The following is a 17,381-nucleotide window of genomic DNA, read 5'->3' as shown; positions in this document are numbered from 1 at the left end:
CATCAGCTGTCTCCTCCTCACTTCTCCTGCAAATAAACGCCACTCGGCCCGGTTCCGACAACGAGGTCCAAACGGCAGCTCAGTGTTTCATTCATGTCAGTGTCGAACAGGAAGAGGAGTCCAGTCTACAGAAGATGACTGCAGACTCGTTGCACCCTCTGGTCAATAATTATGCAGCGCTCGGACCCTGGACGTGGCGCAGAGTCAAGTCTCTCGATGGCGGAGTTGTTCCGAGCGGGGTAAACACGCTATTTTGGCCCTGAGGGTGGGGGAGTCAAAGGGGGAGACCCGCCTCATGACCTAAAGTCCTCCTGTCTGACTCAGGAGATTCAGAATATGGACGTCAACACACAACAGTCCAAAGCAAACATGCACATATAAAAAAAAGCTGTTAGAACTTTATTTGTAGCACAGACAGAACTAATCAATAATGATGAATAAGTTTTAATTAAGTTTACAGAGCAACCTTCACGTGTGTTCCAGTGCCATTTTTAGGTCACCAAAAGCAAATTTATTACATTCAAAGGCTAATTAACAATCATATAAAAAGTATCTGCTCTTTCAAACCTAAGAACACTGTACCAACTGCCAAGCATGGTGATGGTAGTATAGTACTCTGCCAGGAAGAGTGGTCAGAATTGATGGAAACCAAAAGCGTCTGATCGAGGTGCAAATTGCTCAGGGACATTTAACCAATTAGCTGTGGTTTATGTTTATATTTGAGCCTGTATGTATGTATGCTTTAGACCCTGTGCGGATTAGAGAAAATCCAAAATAAATTCAAACTTGTGCACCCAATTCTTGTTTTTTCAAGAGTCATTAGATGTATGATGGACAATCACTCCACCCTGGAAAAAGAACAGTTAAAAGAAATCATTAAAAAGACAAAAACCAGGACATTCATGATTTGTGTATGTAAACCTCTGACCATCTGGAGATTTGATTGTCCTCTCAAAATATCCAATAAATAGGTAATAAACCCTTTCTTTCTGAACAATAACACTCTCTTAGAGCAAAGTCTTCTCCTAAGAAATTAAGGCTAATTTATGCAGAAATCTGACAAAAACTAAAGATTTCTGAGCCAGAGACCTCCCACAGTTAGTCTCATAGATCCTCAGCTTAAATGTTACCTGCAAAACATCAGAGTCAGTTTACATTTTAAACTGACTCTGCTAAACACGCCACTTTCAACTCAGACGTTGTGAATTGTTTTGAGGACAGACGCAGTATTAACTGCAGATTCTTGGCAGGTTAGAGATGAGTGCAGAGAGGCCAGGGGGTTTACAGGTCAGACTGTATCTGGGACCCTCTTTAGCTGTTCCTAAATTTACAGCTCAGAGGACAGATGCATACATGAAATGTAGCACCGGTTTCACAAATAGCTATGTTGCATAAGGCTTAAATGTTATCTTTTATGCCATGTGTGGATTAGCCCACTTTCTTAACATGTTTCTTAACAAGTCCACATTTTCCCACCTGCTGCAGCTCTTTGCAGGAGAGCGACAGCTGGGAAAAGCCACTGCTTTATTGGACAGTAAACTAAACTCCAGATCTCTTAGTGTTTGTCAAAGCAAGAAAAATAAAAGATGCACATTTTCACCAATTTCTTACAACTGTGAACTGTTCCTTTAAGGCATTGCTAGCACTACCAAATACTGATAAGGTACTGCAGAGGGTTTATCACTTATCCTGGGTCAGGTAAACAGCAGCAAGTAGTTTGCATTTAACAGATCTGTCCTCTTGAATTGCATGAATAGTGCTGTTCTAAGCGCAGCACTATTCATGCACCTACTGCATACATGCACTGTATTTCTGCCCACCACTTTACAGCGGGACTCGATTATACTGCAGAAATTAAAAGAGGCGAGGCTTATCACGATCTGTACAAGTTCTTTATTTTTATTGTAAGCACAGCTTTGTAAATGCACGGAGGAAACAACAGTGAAAACTAGAATGTTACAAGAAGAGGAAGGAAAGAAAGACATGAACAGGAGAAAAGTGAGACGTGACTTTTTTTTTTTTCAGCGCTGTAAATAAATTTCTACAAATTTCTCAGCAGAGAAAAACAAAAGTGTGTGAGAGAGAAAAATAAAAAGGATGGGCACAGGTGCGCGTGTGCACCCCCCTCTGGGGAACTTCCCTAAATGACACTGTTATTTGGATATTCCATTTTTATATCATATATAGATACATATCCACTATGTGATAATAAGCCATGTCCTGTCATACTTCATGTAGTAAGTAGCCATCTTCCTCACCGTGTTGCCCAGAACCGATCCGAGATGGGAGAAATGGAGGACATCATGGATTTATCTGAAAGGGGCGGACACTGTTCACATCAATTTAAAACCCCAGTCAGGCCACTCCGACATCAGATCCCAACAAAAAGTTTTTTTTATTTTAAATTTAGTCTCATGCATAGCTAAGCACATAACGCCTCCTAGATTTTGGAATCTGTATGCTCTGTATTTGCTCTGAGCAGGAAGGACCCGCTGTGACTCGCGTTAGTGCTGCAGTGCTGGGGGTCGGTGGTCGTACCGTTCAGGCTTGTCAGCACCTTTTTTGAAACATGTGTTGATGTCTGAGTGAGAGCGAAAACTCCGGGTATTAAAAACCACTGCAGTAAAACCTCTCTGCGTAAAATAAATCCAAGCTATAACACAATGTAAAATTACATTCCTGTCTACCTGGCCCCAGTCACTCAGTGTTTGAGAAGGAAACGAGGAGACAGCACCGTTTGAGCTGTTTCAGGAATATTATCGCCCAGAGAAATGAGAACCATGCAGATGCACCACTTCCTGTTGACATCAAGATACTGTTCAGAAGGGACAGTGTTGTGAATACAAAGAGGAGCGGACAGGATGGACATTAGATATCTTCATCCTTGAGTGAGTAGTGCCAAACCTGTGGAGAATGTGACCGTATGTCTGTTTTAATTGAATATGAGTTCGAAGGTTCAGTTCAGTCAGAGGGGATCCTAAGAAATGGTGAGCAGAACTATGATTCTCCTCTCCTCCGTGTCATGACTGTGTGTACCTAACAGCTGTGTGCGTGTGTATGTGTGTGTGTGTGCGTTGCATGTAGTTTGCGCCTGTGAGTGTTTTGTTCTCAGTCTGTGTTGCTGTGTTCTCATGAACGGATGGTTTATGTTGTATGTTTGAAGGTGGGCATAGTTGCAGTTCTGTAGTTGCCCTGTGGGATGGCGCTCTGTTTCCTATAGCCCCTCGGCTGGGGGCTCGCTGCCAGTGGAGCCGGACTGGGCGCGCTTGATGTACAGGTTCAACAGCTTCAGCTGCAGATAGAAAAACAGAAGAGGATCACATGAATGAAATAATGTGTGCAGGCCAAGAGATGCTGAAAATTATAAAATGTGTATTGTCATGCAGTGGATATATTTTCAGCATCTTTTTGGGTTCCTTTCTATCACATGGCTATTATTGAAAAGTGACTTCTTCCTGTGGTTCATTACAAAGAACAGACCAATCTGTAGCTGATAAACTTTACACACTTGGAAGCATAGTAATTATTTTACACACTTATATAATAAACCTCTTTATGTAACTGAGTTCAATCATCTTTTATGGTTTTTGCCATAGACTAAAAAAGATGGACGCAGCCATTGTAATGCTGCCTACTGCTTTGTGCAACAGGCACTTGAGCATTTTGGTTGTCATGTTTTTTAAAACCACATGTAAGCAATGGAAATAGAGGACACTGCATATTTGTACAGCAGCCACTGTCTAAATAATTTATTTTACTCTAAACAGGAAAAAATGAACTTCATGCCATTTTCAATAAGACTCACATCTAGAGATCACTGGGTAACTACTTACTGAGATCACATATGAATCAAGAAGGGTCATTTTTCTCATAGACTTCTATACAATTGAACTATAGGTTTTGCAATCAGAGGAGCCGCCCTCTGTTGGCCTTTAGCAAGAATGCAGGTTTAAGTCATTGGCGTGATTTTTTCAGACCCAGAAACCTGTCTGTCTTTACCAGTGTTGGATACATAACTTAAAAAAAAAAATAATGATGTACTACACATTACTTGTTACTTTTCTTTAAAGTAATGCAGTTTGTTATGCAATTACTTGGTGGAGAACAAACTGCATCACGTCACAGCCACCACCAGTTTTTAGCTACAGCCCCACAGGTTTAACTTGTTCTTTAATATTTTACTAACAAAACTGCTCACAGTATTTGCAGGAGTCTTAAAATTATAAATGTCATTTTTCTAAATAAAAGTTTCAACGGAGAAAGGGGGGGGGGGGGGGGGGGGGGTGTATAAATCTTTAGTGAGCGGGTTTATGACGAATCCAAGTTTCACGTGCTGGTCACCTTGCTGCTGGAGAGTTGGCTGAGGTGAGGTTTGAGGTCCTCTCCTATCACTGAATAGATGGCCACCAGGCAGAACACGCAGGCTTTCCTCACGCTGCTCTCAGAGTTGTCGTAACCCTGTTCAGCCAGATAACAGCAGGTTACAGATCTGCAGACCTTTCTTCAAAACAACTGCATGAATGTGAAGGTTGTGTGTGATAAAGCTAAGAATTGCTGTTCAATCACAACAGATAATTACAATATTGCAAGATGAATTCTTTTAATCCCCTGAATTAACAGTTAAATATATTAGCTGCGTTACCTGTATGAGTCCTGGCACAATCTCTGGCAGCAGGCTGATCAGGCCTTCGCGAGGAATCCTCTCCACCACTTTGGTCTGCATCTTGATGGCAGCCAGGTTGATGGGGTAATCAGCTGACTGGATAATGGGACACAACACCTTGATACACTGGTCTGGACTGATGGACAATGCCAACATGGCTGCTGTCTCCTCAGCTGCTCGTACCACCTGCGGAAAAGCAGAAAAACATTCGATTAAAGCTGTTCAAGAATGCACTGGTCTGAAAATAAAAATATGACCATGTGATAATCATGGAGCTTCTTAATTTTTTTTAAACCTCCAGCTTTGATCATCGATAAATTAAATACACCAGTCTTAAGCAACAACCCTTCATAGTCTGTTAATGCTTTGTGGTAAAAATCAGCTTCTTAGTGAGCAGATTTGTGTGTGTGTATAAATGTACCTCCTTGTGAGGGTCTTTGTGAGCCTCCAGGGCCTTCATGATGGTGAGTTCTGCGTAGTTCTTAAACCTCCAGGGCTGCTTGCTGAGAATCTCCCTCAGCACCCGCAGAGCCAGCGTTCGGATCACATGCTGAGAGAAGATTTAAGATGAAAGGCAACGACTGGTGTTTTTTTTTTTTTTTTTTTCCTTCTTTCATTTGGTTGTTACAGACTTGAAGTGTGTGTGTGTGCGCGGGTGAATATGTGTGTACCTCTCTGTCGCCCATTGTCTCGAGGAGTAGCAGCAGGATGGTCTTGAAGTGTTCATCCCACACCTGCAGGGTGTTTTCACGGATTAGCTTCAGCAGCTCACACAGTGCCGCCTTCCTCTCTTCTATGCGCTCGTTGTGATTGGATAACTCCTTGAGCAGCTCAGCCACCAGCTCCGACTGGTCCAGGCTGCTGTCTGTGAGGAGACACGTGGCCGGAAATAACTCATGTTACTGTTATCTTGGGGTTGCTGTCTGTGTTTTTCTGTCAGAATGCTTTTGTGTACCGTCGGTGAGATGCTCGGAGTCGTCCAGGCTGGTGTCTTTGCGGCTGTGTTTGAAGGGAGAGTCAGAGAAGTGCTCGCGGGATACTCGGGGGCTGGAGGAGAGCAGGGGGGTGTTGAGGAGTGAAGTCTTGTTGTCGAGAGCCATGCGGCCGCTGTCGCCCATTTCTGACACTCTTCCATCTATCCCGCTGCCCCCCTAAAAAATTAAGATGGAAGAAAAATACATGATACAGATGCTTTGTCTTTGTGTCGGTTCATTTGTTCTAAATCAAAGAGAAATTAGGATATTTTTAGGCCTAAAGGAGTTCATTGTACAGTTATTCAATATTCATCCTGTAAATTGTAAAGCCTTCTGTGAACAACCTTTGGTTTAATGAGTTTTAATTTTGCACTCTTTAAAAGAAAAATGCACTTGAACAGGTGACTGATATTAAAGTGCGAAGCTTCTACATTTATTAGCAATCATGATAATAAGTAATTGGGCTTTTAAATTTCTGCACGTTTTTTGCTTTAACTTAATATAAAATAATTAATTGCCCACTGTAGCATCTACAGAATGATGACACCATAAGTCTGTAAATGAGTTGTGTACAAGCCTCGGTTTCACTCTGCAATTCTGTCTGCCATTGGGCAAGAAATCTGGCAGGAAAATCACACCTCAGTTGTGTAATGAAAACAGGAAGAACGTGCTTTTGTTTTCCCTGGTAGATTTCTCTGGGGAGCTGAAATGACAGATGATGAAACAACTCAGAAGTAACTATGGAAACTCTTTCAAAAAAAAAAAAAAAAAAAAAAAGACACCAAAACATAGTTTGATTTTTTTTTTAAATTCATTAATGTATCAGGACATTTTGGATGAAGTTTCCTTTTTTAGAGAGCATGTGGTTTTCTAAATGTGAGGGTATAAAAACAAAATGAACAAACAGAAAAACAACCCCATAACCTATGAGGGCAGACACATGAAGGGCCAGGTGAGGAGCCAAGCAGGGGGATGAGGTTTAAGGTGCTCTTACTTGTATGTGTATATTTACACTCAAACCACTAAATGGCTACGATCTGAGTGGGGGTTTGATGAGTCAGGTGTGCTGTGATTGGCAGGCTGATGACATGTGGGCCGGTTGGGTTTCAGCTGCATCTCATGAGGAAAATGTCAGGAGGTCACACCTCTGTAGTAGAGTACACTGCGTCCTTAAAAGGAGCCGGGGTCACTGCACGGGGCTGCAAATAAGACCTGGCATGACGTCTGAAGTCATAAATTTGTACTGAACGAGCAGACTACCTACACAAAATAATAACGAGGATGCTTTTCAGCAGCTAGGTTTATATAAAACAAACAGGATTTTATCAGTGGCTATAGAGGATTATTTTTCACAGTGTTCCATAAACACTTGATGTATGCGTCTCACTTCCCAGACTACATGAGGGGTGGTGGGGCAGATCAGATATCAGGATCTCCTACAGTACACCTGTGTGTGTGTTTCAGGCCTTTGCAAGTCTTGAAAAACATGTTGGAGGGCCAAAAGAGGACACATTACTTTTTGAGTGCAGACTGAAATGTGCAGACTGAAATGTGCCCACAGCACTGAGTATCAAAACTTGTAAAAAAAAAAATTTTTTCTATATCGTTACTTCTTCTTTGATACTACTGTGGTGATCATGGTGTATGGCTACTTGTGTTAACACAGCGTTGTTTTTCATGTGGCATCAAAACAAAGACAGCATTCAAAAGCCCGCCTACATATAAAGCAATTTGCTCATCATGCTTTGCATCATGGTGACTGGTTATTAGTCAAAGGTAACCCTTTAATATATACTATAAGAACGAAAGTATTGGACCACATCTTTTAATCTTTGAATTTAGGTGTTTTCAGTCCTATTGCTACAGGTGTATAAAGTCAAGCACCTAACCATGCCTGCCTTTATAAGCATTATGAAAGGATGGATCATTCTGAAGAGCTCACTGAATCTGAGCATGGTGCTGTAATAGGATGCCATAGTTTCATCTTAGAGATGCACCGATTGCAATTTTCTTGGCCGATTCTGATTTTCTTACAACTATAGCTGACAGCATATACAAACAAAAATCAACTTTTCTTTAATGCAAAATGTTATTATCATAATGTAGGACATGATTAAACTTTACAATTTCCCCCAAACTGCAGTAAGTTACAGGATCTTCTCTCCCTCAAACAGTTCTGAAAATGAAGTGCTCTGCTACTGGAAAGAGGTACAAATAATTCACTGAAAATCAGCTGCTGTAAACCCACCTTTACCTGACAAGTTTTGCCTTTCCAAACAAAAGCAGGTGCAGATTTATAGACAAAAGAAATGTCAGGTACTTACATCATTTCCCACTACGTTTATAAATTCAGATAAGATAAAAGCATATCAGCTCTTTTCTCTCTTTTTACCCATCTCCATAATTTTCCTTGAAACTGCTTAGATCCTTTGCTCATACTGAGGCTGCTGGTTTGTGGCTGGCTCCGAGCTCTGAACAGCTTTAGCTTTAGCTACTTTGCCTTTGCTAGCTTCTTTGAAATGTCCGTGTTCAGCTGGGTGAGGATGATTTGTCTGGCTAGGTTTGTTGTTAGAAATGTTTTTGTGGTGGTGCCTCCATGATTTAATTTGTGTCTGTCACATAAACAACATGTTAGCGTGCGGCTGTGAGTGTGCTGCTGGAAAATAGGCGCTATGCTGCACATGCACGAAAGGGTCTGGCTTGCAATTGGACATGTGTGACTGACCGGCTGGTCACCGGTCTGGGCCGAGTGTGCTTGGAAATCTGCCAATTCCGGTCCCAGGCTGGTTGATCATTACAGCTGATTTTGGGATTAAAGATGCAAGTCGTGTTATTGCAAAGTGAGAGTGTTTAGGAACCACAGCAACTCAGCCACTAAGTGTCAGACCATATAAAGTTACAGATTGGGGTCATAACTGAGGTGTATAATGCTTTAAAGTCACCAACACTCTGCTCACTCAATAACAGCAGAGCTCCAAACCTCCTCTGCCATTAACATCAGCACAAAAACTGTGTACCAGGAGCTTCATGGCATGAATTTTCATGGGCGAACAGTTCCTGCAGGTGTAACCTTTTGGTTTCATTACTTTTGATCACCCTCTTAGTGGTTACTCAACGGTAATATTTTCTTCCATTTGTAGTTGTTTCAATTGCTCGCCTCAAAGTTGAGAAATGTTTAACTTGGGACCTGCCCACTTCACACAATGTGATGTGAGGTGTAGTTGCATAAATACACTTTTTGTAGCTGTCTGGCAATCAGTGCCAGTTTCCAAATAACGCAGGTTTTGCAACCCAAGAACTGAACTGAATTTTCTCTTCACCTTTTATCGGTACTTGTGCCTAAGTGTTAGAAGGTTATTACATTTGGTTATAACACTTCCACTCCTTCATAGCAAGTGAGATAAATCAACTTGTTTTGTTTGAGGGAGGATTCGACCCTTTCATGAAACGTATCACAGTACTGTGTCAATGACTACGAAAGTATAAACATGTATAAAAACAAAGATATTTATAAAAATTACAAAAAACAGCAGCAGTTGGGAAGTTTTCCAGCAGCCGTGACACATAGCATCCCTTCGCCTCCTCCACTCACCTCCTCTCCATCTCGCCGCTGGACGGGTTCATTCATGTCTTCTTGGCTGCGAACGCTGAAGTTTTGGATCGCCTCGGTGACACCTTTCAGTGAGCTGTAGATGTCCTCTGAATTCATGTTTTCTGTGTCATAGTCAAAAGCACTGCACAGACACAGGAAAAGATGCTGTAATTTGCAAGCTTATTGTTTTTTTTCTCCACTATATATTTGGCTATAAAACAGCCTAAAATACTGTTATACTGTATAACAGTATAACAGTCCAAGACTAGTTGTGAGAGAAGTGTGTAATACCATGGTGAGGGGGTGTTCTGGGACGTGTTAGTGGGGGAAGTGACTGGACTGGACCAGCTGGCTGGTGATCGTGGGGTGTGACGTGTCAAAGGGCTGCCCATTGGTGCCTGAGAATGTAACAAAAACAACAAAAAGGTATGCCATTATTGTCACAGTATAATGATTGACAGCCTAAGCGTAAACAGTGTATCTGAAGTGCTCCCTACTCCTGTGTGTACTTACACTTTAGAGTCAGAGTGTGCTTTACCTGTGCAGCATTGCCTGTGTTCTTCAGGTGGTTTTGAAGCAGCTTGGTGGCCCCGTCCTGGAAGGTCTTGGGCAGAGCTGCCAACAGCATGGTGAATTCTGGAGTGTTGAGCTGGAACAGGGCGATTAGCACCGACTGGGCTGCCTGTTACACATAAAACACACACCATCCTTTGCATTTAGTGGACCAAAGAGGGTGGCAGCTCTTGCCAGTAATACTGTAATTAGCCATGGAAGTGAGGTTGTGAGGTGGCATTTGGCTCAAAGCTTTTTTTCACTTTGTGATTTTGAACTGAGAAGCAAGTTTATAATTTTGAGAGAAACCTAAAAGACATTTGCAGATGGTTGATCTGAAGCCAGGTAATCAAAGACAGAAAACTTCTGCTAGTAATGCTGTGCAATAATTTATTCTCAAACCTGTTGAAATGTGTGCTACTTCTTAAAAGGCACCAAAGAAGAACTGGCATTGTGTTGATGTAAAAAAGGCAACATATACTTTTCCTGCTTTTGTTGTAGCATCCAGATTCACCTGATATGTTTCTTTAATTAAATACCTCTCAAAATTTGACATGCATTAAATGTAGATGAACTGCTGTTGTCACATAGCCTAAGGGGCCTATTGGCAAGACCACACATGATGTTGTGTGTGTGTGTGTGAAACAATACCTTTCTGACATCAGAGCTCTTGGGTTCAGTTGTCCAGGTGATGATGCGGGAAACAGCCAGTCGAGTCTCGCTGGAGTTCACAAAGTCTGGAGCTTCCATCTGTAACGTCAGTGTCTCGATGTACTTCAGAATAGCCACCTTCACCTGCAACACAAACAGACACATTTATACATATTGTTAGGAAGCTGACTGATAATGGGGAAAATGCATAGCCAATATTCACCTGCAAAAAAACACAAACACAGTAACAACCAAAACCACAAACACACGGATGGGGAAAAAAGTGACCACCAAAGTTCAGAGTCAGCATGTACAACCACAGCAGATTGTGCATCTCTTGCAGGTCTGAAAATCAAATGATCTGATGAATGAGTGAGAAGATCAAAATACAGTCATGGTCATGCTTTATACAGTAAGAAAATAAATAAATAAATAAATAAATAAAATCAACATAAAAATAATGGCAAATGACAATATAAAAGAACCGAGAAATGCAAACATTCAACTCAGCCTCTGAAATGCCACAAATGACTCCTGCCCTGATTTTCCTCTCCCTCGTCTCTCTACAAATGCACCTCAAGGACCAGAACTTCCTCCAAAATCACTTAGTAGCATCGTGCGCGCCATATAATTGCTCCCCCCGGAGCGCACTGACCTGGGAGGACTGGCTCCAGGCTGCGGCCTGCTCGTCTAGAGAGCAGGCGTGGCGCCGCGCTCTGGGGGGGAACAATTTTACCCCGGACCCTCCCCTGCCTCGCCCTCGCCCGCAACACGAGCTCCGCACAGGCTTCAGAGAGAGAGAGGAGAAGCACCGTGTCAATCAACGGAGAGAGACAGGGAGACGAGGACAGAGGAGAACAGGGGAGGACAGGGAGACGAGGGTAGGAGAGGACAGGGAGTCGAGGGTAGGGAAGGCTGGTGTTGTGGGGGCAAGAGATGAAAGCAGGCAGGAGGGTGGAGAGGGTAGAGGAGGAGTAAAAAGATGGAAAAGTAGACTTGGGCGATACTGAAATTGGACTGTACGATTTTGCAAAGCAATGAAAAAGTCTGTAAATCTTTCTGAGAGACAGTGTCAGTTAAGAGCTGTGGCACTATATATGCCAACACAAAAGGGTGGCTTATACAGCAGTTTAAATGCTTAATAATACTGTCTAATAGTAATAAGTAATAATAAGTCTAAGTGTTTAAAAACAGGAGCTTCTTCATGAAGTTCTATCATTACACTTTAAGCAGCCATATTTCATAAATATTTGAGATTACACGCAACAGTTAGGATGTGTATCAAGGTACCTCTAACATGACAGAGGGGTTGGATATAGCAAACATTGAAAAATATACACTTATGATTGATTTAAGTTTTCATAAATCTAATATTTGCAGTAGGAGGTGAATTCTGCTGTTGGTAACATCCTTTCATTGCCCAAGCCTAATGGGAAGGGAGAGAGAATAAAGACTGATAAGAAATAGTGGGAAAGGGGTTAAACATCAGGCAGAAAAGGGGTGTAGGAGGAGGCAGGAGTGTCACGAACCATTAAAAGATAAGAATGGTTAAGTCTTGAGGAATGAAGTAGCAGAAAAAGCGGTGTGCTAGGTAAGGATGAATAAGGAGTTTGAGGAGGAAAGCTTGAAGGAAGCCAGTGGAGTGGCTCGATCAATCGCTAACCAATCACAGCCCAGGATTCAGGGTTTTGGGACGCAGAGCCAACAATGGGCAGGCATGTAATAATATTAGTACAGCAGTCAGTTGAATTTCCAGCTTTAAGTGCATGCTTCCCAACCAATCCCTTACACAGACATTTGCACACTCAGCTCTCTCTCACATACAGAAAAAACACACATATATTATATTAACTTGTCATTTACCTTGAGGTTGGGCGTCTGTGTTTGGTCCACAGTGAACCTCATGAGAATAGTAAACTGGAGGTCATTGGGAAAACATTCTCTGCAGGAGAAAAAATAACACATTTAGATTTCACTTTGTGTGCCATAACATTCCTCTTAAAAATAAAGTTCACGGACTGTCAAAGAGGCAAAGCAGTGATTTTGTTACAACTTGTTCTGCAAACCAGATCGAGGTCAAGTGAAGAAATTCAGTTATCTTGTCCAACTAAACAATTGAAATAACGTTAAAAAAAAAGGACCGACTCTTGACTCTGAAGGTTGCTGTTTGAAGGAAAGCAGTCAGTGTAAGACTCACACCAATAACACTTTAGAGCAGGGGTGTCAAACATAAGGCCTGCAGGCCAGAACCAGCCCGTCAAAGACTCCAACCTGGGATGCTAAAAGGCTTTGGAAAATGTGAAAATTGCAAAGGAGGGCAGCAGAAATTTCAGACATAACATTTTATGTCAGTTTTACAGTCTTCTTGCTGACAAAGACATTACCCACGGCCTGGGACAGAGTAAGTAAAGTAAGTATGTAAAACGTAAACCATTAATGAGCCATTTTTTTTTATTGTTAGTATTCCATTAAATAAACATTCTTGTTTTTTCCCCCCCACTATTTTCTGTATAGCCCTGCAACATGCTGGTGACCGTACAGGGTGTACACTGCCTTTCGCCCTATGACAGCTGGAACAGACTGTGAGAGTGAGAGATCGTGGAATTTGGATTTATTTTCTTTGAGAAATCTCAGGGAAATTGGGCTGTATGTAGCCCAGAAAGTAAAACATGTTTGATGCCCCTACTTCAGAGCAATAGTCATAAAAGACATAACCAGAGCAGCACCGTATTGGTAGAATTAGTTAAAAGCCACTTTTTTGAATCTTACATTTTAAATGCTTGTCTGTATGTGAGTGTGAAACCCACCTTGTGACATCCAGGGCTCTCTGGACTTTGGCTTGCACGGAGCCCAGCAGGTCCGCTCCCATCTTCTTCAGCAGCTGTGTAAGCAGGACAAACAACCAGTCTTGCAGGTCGTCCTTATGGACCTGGATGAAATCTACCAGCGTCTCCAAGAACATACTGAATACCTAAAAACACACACACACACATACAGTTTAGGTTACACACTGCACAACTAATCGCTTACTCACAAAACACGCCATGCACACACGAACACGCATACAGGCACTCCTGCTTTGTTTTATTGGATTAGGCTGAAGGCAGATGATATGAGATCAGCATTAGTTCTCTGAGTTAGTGGTGTTTCACTCATTATTTCAGCAGCTCACCATCACTCCCAGTCACCAATTAAGTCTTAAATCACACAAAATTAAAACAAGACAATCGCAATGTGTGGGGACCATCTCTACATGCCAGTAGTTGATTTTAATAGTGTAGTGGAGTTACAGGCGACATTCAGTAAGGTGGGTTAGTAAGTGTTATGTAGTTGCCTTGGTAACTGAATGCCCAATCAGATTAATGAAGCAAATTTTCATCCAAACACAAAGCTTAAACACAATGATTGGCCAGACTTACTCTCTACAGAGAGTTCCGGAGGGGGGGTGGCATGAGGGAAAGAGAAACATCTATTAGCATCATCACAAAACATGTACTCAGTGAGTGAGAGTACACTCAGCATCTTCAATTTCAACACAGTGTTTTCAAATATATTTGAGCATCTTTAGGTATTTCTCCTAACATGGGAGAAATTTGAGAAGAAGTCTATGCAGGCTGAAAAGAAATAAAAATTGACAGATAATAAATGGGAGATAAGATGAAAGAAGTAGGAAGAGGAGTGGTGTGAGACAGACAGATGGAGATCACTGGTGAGATGCAGTACCTTGAAGGAGGCTGAGCTTATACCGGATTCTGCCGTGCCGTACACCCTGCCGGAGTCTCGCTGAAATTCATCAAATCGTCAAAATGTCAAACGAGGGGAAGGGGAGGAGCTCACACAGCTTACGACACGTGTGAGAAGCACTCAAGACGATAGGAGAGAAGTGGCAGTGTTAGAGAGGCCGAATCACAGCTGGTTAGTCAGGGGAGAGAGCGGGCAGCCCAAATGTGTACACGTGTGTGCTTCCGAGTGTGTGAACGGTCAGTGTTGTCGACTCAGACTGCAGGTAGAGAAGGGAAAGAGAGGGAAGAGCCAGCGGATGTGAAGAGCACAGCCAGTGGATTGGCTGCTGAACAGTGACAGAGCAATCCCATAGGACGGCAGCGAGCGAGAGGGCACACGCAGTCAGGTGTGGCATGCTGTTAGAAAACAGTCCAATGCACGCTTTCCATGCCTGTGTTTATATTTGAGGATGTGTCCATTTGAAGAAACATTTTGACCCATTTATCCCGCCTTTATTAATGAATTCATTAGAAAGATGTGATAGCTAATTTGACCTGTTTATCCCATCTTTATTAATGAATTCATTAGAAAGATGTGATAACTAAAGTGTGTGTGTTTGTGCATTTTAAAGAGGTATAACACTTTCTGTGTTTTGGCAGAATCCGGTACAGTCAAGGACGATGGGATAAACAAAGTATTTGAAAAAGTAAAATCAAAGCAGGTGAATAATGAATCTTGTGCCATGGTATTGTAAATAAGTGCTGTGTCTTTGTGTGAGTGTTTATGCTGCATGCATCCATACCTTACTGTGAGGGTCAGCAAACATCCTGGTGAAGATTTCACAGAGCCTCTTCAATTCAACCCGACTGCAGACAAAAACACCAGCAGTTAGAAGGAAATCATCTATGAATTTATTAACTGAAAACATGCCTGCGTGATCTGACGCTGACCTGAGGGTGCGCTGGTTTTTCAGCAAAGCCTGAAGGCCCAGTAGCCCTTCCTTTCTCTCAGACCAGTTGGCACTGGCACAACGATTCAGCACCTGGGAAATCAGAAATCAGTCTGTCAATCTCCCGCCCTCTTCTCCCCTCACTCATGAGCAAGACCCCGAGACACCTAAACTCCTCCACTTGGGGCATCAACTCATCCCTGACTCAGAGTGAGCATTCCACCCTTTTTCAGCTGAGGAGCATGGCCTCAGACTTAGAGGTGCCAATTTTCATGCCAGCTGCTTCACACTTGGCTGCAAAGCGCTCCAGTCTGAGCTGATGAAGCCAACAGGACCACAGCAGAGATGAGATTCTGAGGCCACCAAGGCCACCACTTGGCTATGCTTAGAAATTCTGTCCATAAAATGAACAGAATCAGTGACAAATGGCAGCCCTGGCGGAGTCCAATAGCCACTGGAGACAAGTCCAACTTAATGCCCGCAATGTGGACCAAGCTCTTGCAGCAGTTGTACAGGGACTGAATGGTCCACAACAACGGGCCAGACACCCCATAATCCTGCAGCAACTCCCACACGATGCCCCAAAACACATGTAGACTGGATGGGGAATATCCTTGAGAGGAAAAAGAGCTGGTCCTGCACTCCACAACCAGGATGAAAACCATATTGTTTATCTTGAATTCGAGGTTTGAATAATGGACAAACTCCTTTCCATCATCCTGGCATACACCTTCCTGGGGAGGCTGAAGAGTGTGATCCCCCAGTAGTTGGAGCACACCCTCTGGTCCCCCCTTCTTGAAGATGGGAACCACCACCCTGTCAGTCAATCCAGAGGCACCACCCCAGCAGTTTATTTTGTAAGAACTTCATTTAAGTACATCATTATCCGCTTATGCAGGGTTATAAGTCACACAGATTATCTAAGGCCCATGTCTACAAGTCAACTGAGGAGGGTGGCCTTGGTCTTCCACGCTTGAGGCACTACTACTGGGCAGCCAATATTATTGGAAGTGCATAGATTCTACTGATGCAAGTAATGAAGACCACCCACCCTTCATGGGTACTCCTTGAGGTCTCAGCTGTTAAAAATATATTCCTTTCCTTTCCTGTGCCAGCCTAACTTTTAAAAAAGGGCCTTAATCAGGCCATTCTCACAGTAGCTAAAGACATCAAAAAGCCATCTAAATTTAACTTAATATTTCTTAAGGACCTGGGTTTAAAAAAAAAAGAAAGCTGCCCATCACAGTATCAATTTTTTTGCTGTTGTTACTTACCTCAGCTACATCCTCTGTTTGTCTCATGTAGGTGGGGATGGCTCCTCCATTTCTGGAGCTGTAGGATCTCTCTGAACAAGCACTGGATGCATCGCTGTTGGCATCGTCATCGGAGTACATGCCGTAGTTCTCATACCGCCGCCGTGCTGGCTTCTTCTGCAAGAGAAAGGGCATGACATTAAACTGAAAATAAAAACCAATAAGCAGCACAGGAAGAAAGCATGCGCTGGCACATCTTACTAGAACACAAACCAAGCGAAACGCACGCACACACACACGCATGCAAACACACCACACAGGTAAGAGACAGGAGAAGAAAGCTGACCTTAGATCTCATGTCTCCCAACAGCTGACAGCGTTAAACAAAGGTAGAATTAGGGTTTAGTTAACACACAGACACACACAGTCTTGGAGCTAGTGACAGGTTACTGGAATGTACACTGAGTTTTTGTAGACATGTCTCTATGTGAATACTTGAATTTTCATACCAGTGCATCTGCAAGAGCCTCTTCTACATCCGAGCCAGTGTTCAGGACCCTCATGGCACTGACTGAAGAAGAAAGACGGCTCGACTGACTGATGCCAAAACCTGATCCTGCAGACAGAGAGAGAGCCAGCGGCAGAGAGGAAGGATGGATAGAAAGATAACAGATTAAACACTTGAGCAAAACTTTCGAATAAAACAAGTTTGCAAACTCTCTGCCCCCCCACTCAGCAAGCTGCCTCTCACATATCCACAGTTGATGTCATTCTCCTCATCATCCATTCCCTGACATTTACACAACTCACACATTACATTTTCCCAAGAGACAACCCTGTAAGTTGATGTCATGACGTGTTAGGTGACATTGTAGAGGCCACTGGGGGGAGAAAGCATGATTGACATAAAACACAGGAGAGCATGTTGGCGTCCCCGCAGAGGAGGGACAGGGCTAAATAAAGAAGACAAAGACACTGATAAAACCAGCAGAATGGTTATAAACTGGCAACTGAATGGGTGGAA

The 17,381-nt window shown here is 42.7% G+C and overlaps 1 protein-coding gene across 2 annotated transcripts in view; it reads right to left on the bottom strand.

Annotated features, from left to right (window-relative positions):
- Positions 1-3,121: 3,121 nt before the first annotated feature.
- clasp2 (cytoplasmic linker associated protein 2) overlaps positions 3,122-17,381 on the bottom strand; it is a 62,539-nt gene continuing 48,279 nt past the window's right edge. The window contains exons 28-46 of one of the 2 annotated variants that reach the window (XM_030740747.1): positions 16,867-16,973; positions 16,704-16,727; positions 16,379-16,534; positions 15,106-15,197; positions 14,958-15,021; positions 14,156-14,215; positions 13,852-13,854; positions 13,240-13,403; positions 12,296-12,374; positions 10,433-10,576; positions 9,768-9,911; positions 9,521-9,627; positions 9,230-9,371; positions 5,619-5,814; positions 5,335-5,528; positions 5,085-5,213; positions 4,643-4,849; positions 4,342-4,458; positions 3,122-3,292 (exon numbers count right to left, since the gene is read on the bottom strand). In XM_030740747.1, coding sequence (XP_030596607.1) covers positions 3,215-3,292; positions 4,342-4,458; positions 4,643-4,849; positions 5,085-5,213; positions 5,335-5,528; positions 5,619-5,814; positions 9,230-9,371; positions 9,521-9,627; positions 9,768-9,911; positions 10,433-10,576; positions 12,296-12,374; positions 13,240-13,403; positions 13,852-13,854; positions 14,156-14,215; positions 14,958-15,021; positions 15,106-15,197; positions 16,379-16,534; positions 16,704-16,727; positions 16,867-16,973 — 2,207 coding nt within the window. In that variant the 3' untranslated portion in view covers positions 3,122-3,214. The remainder of the gene's footprint in view (positions 3,293-4,341; positions 4,459-4,642; positions 4,850-5,084; positions 5,214-5,334; positions 5,529-5,618; positions 5,815-9,229; positions 9,372-9,520; positions 9,628-9,767; positions 9,912-10,432; positions 10,577-12,295; positions 12,375-13,239; positions 13,404-13,851; positions 13,855-14,155; positions 14,216-14,957; positions 15,022-15,105; positions 15,198-16,378; positions 16,535-16,703; positions 16,728-16,866; positions 16,974-17,381) is intronic. The other variant, XM_030740749.1, reaches the window with a different exon arrangement.

Source organism: Archocentrus centrarchus, chromosome 11, assembly GCF_007364275.1.
Source record: "Archocentrus centrarchus isolate MPI-CPG fArcCen1 chromosome 11, fArcCen1, whole genome shotgun sequence".
Classification (NCBI taxonomy): domain Eukaryota; kingdom Metazoa; phylum Chordata; class Actinopteri; order Cichliformes; family Cichlidae; genus Archocentrus; species Archocentrus centrarchus.
The sequence above is the reverse complement of the archived record's forward strand: the minus strand, read 5'-3'. Positions and strand labels throughout refer to the sequence as shown.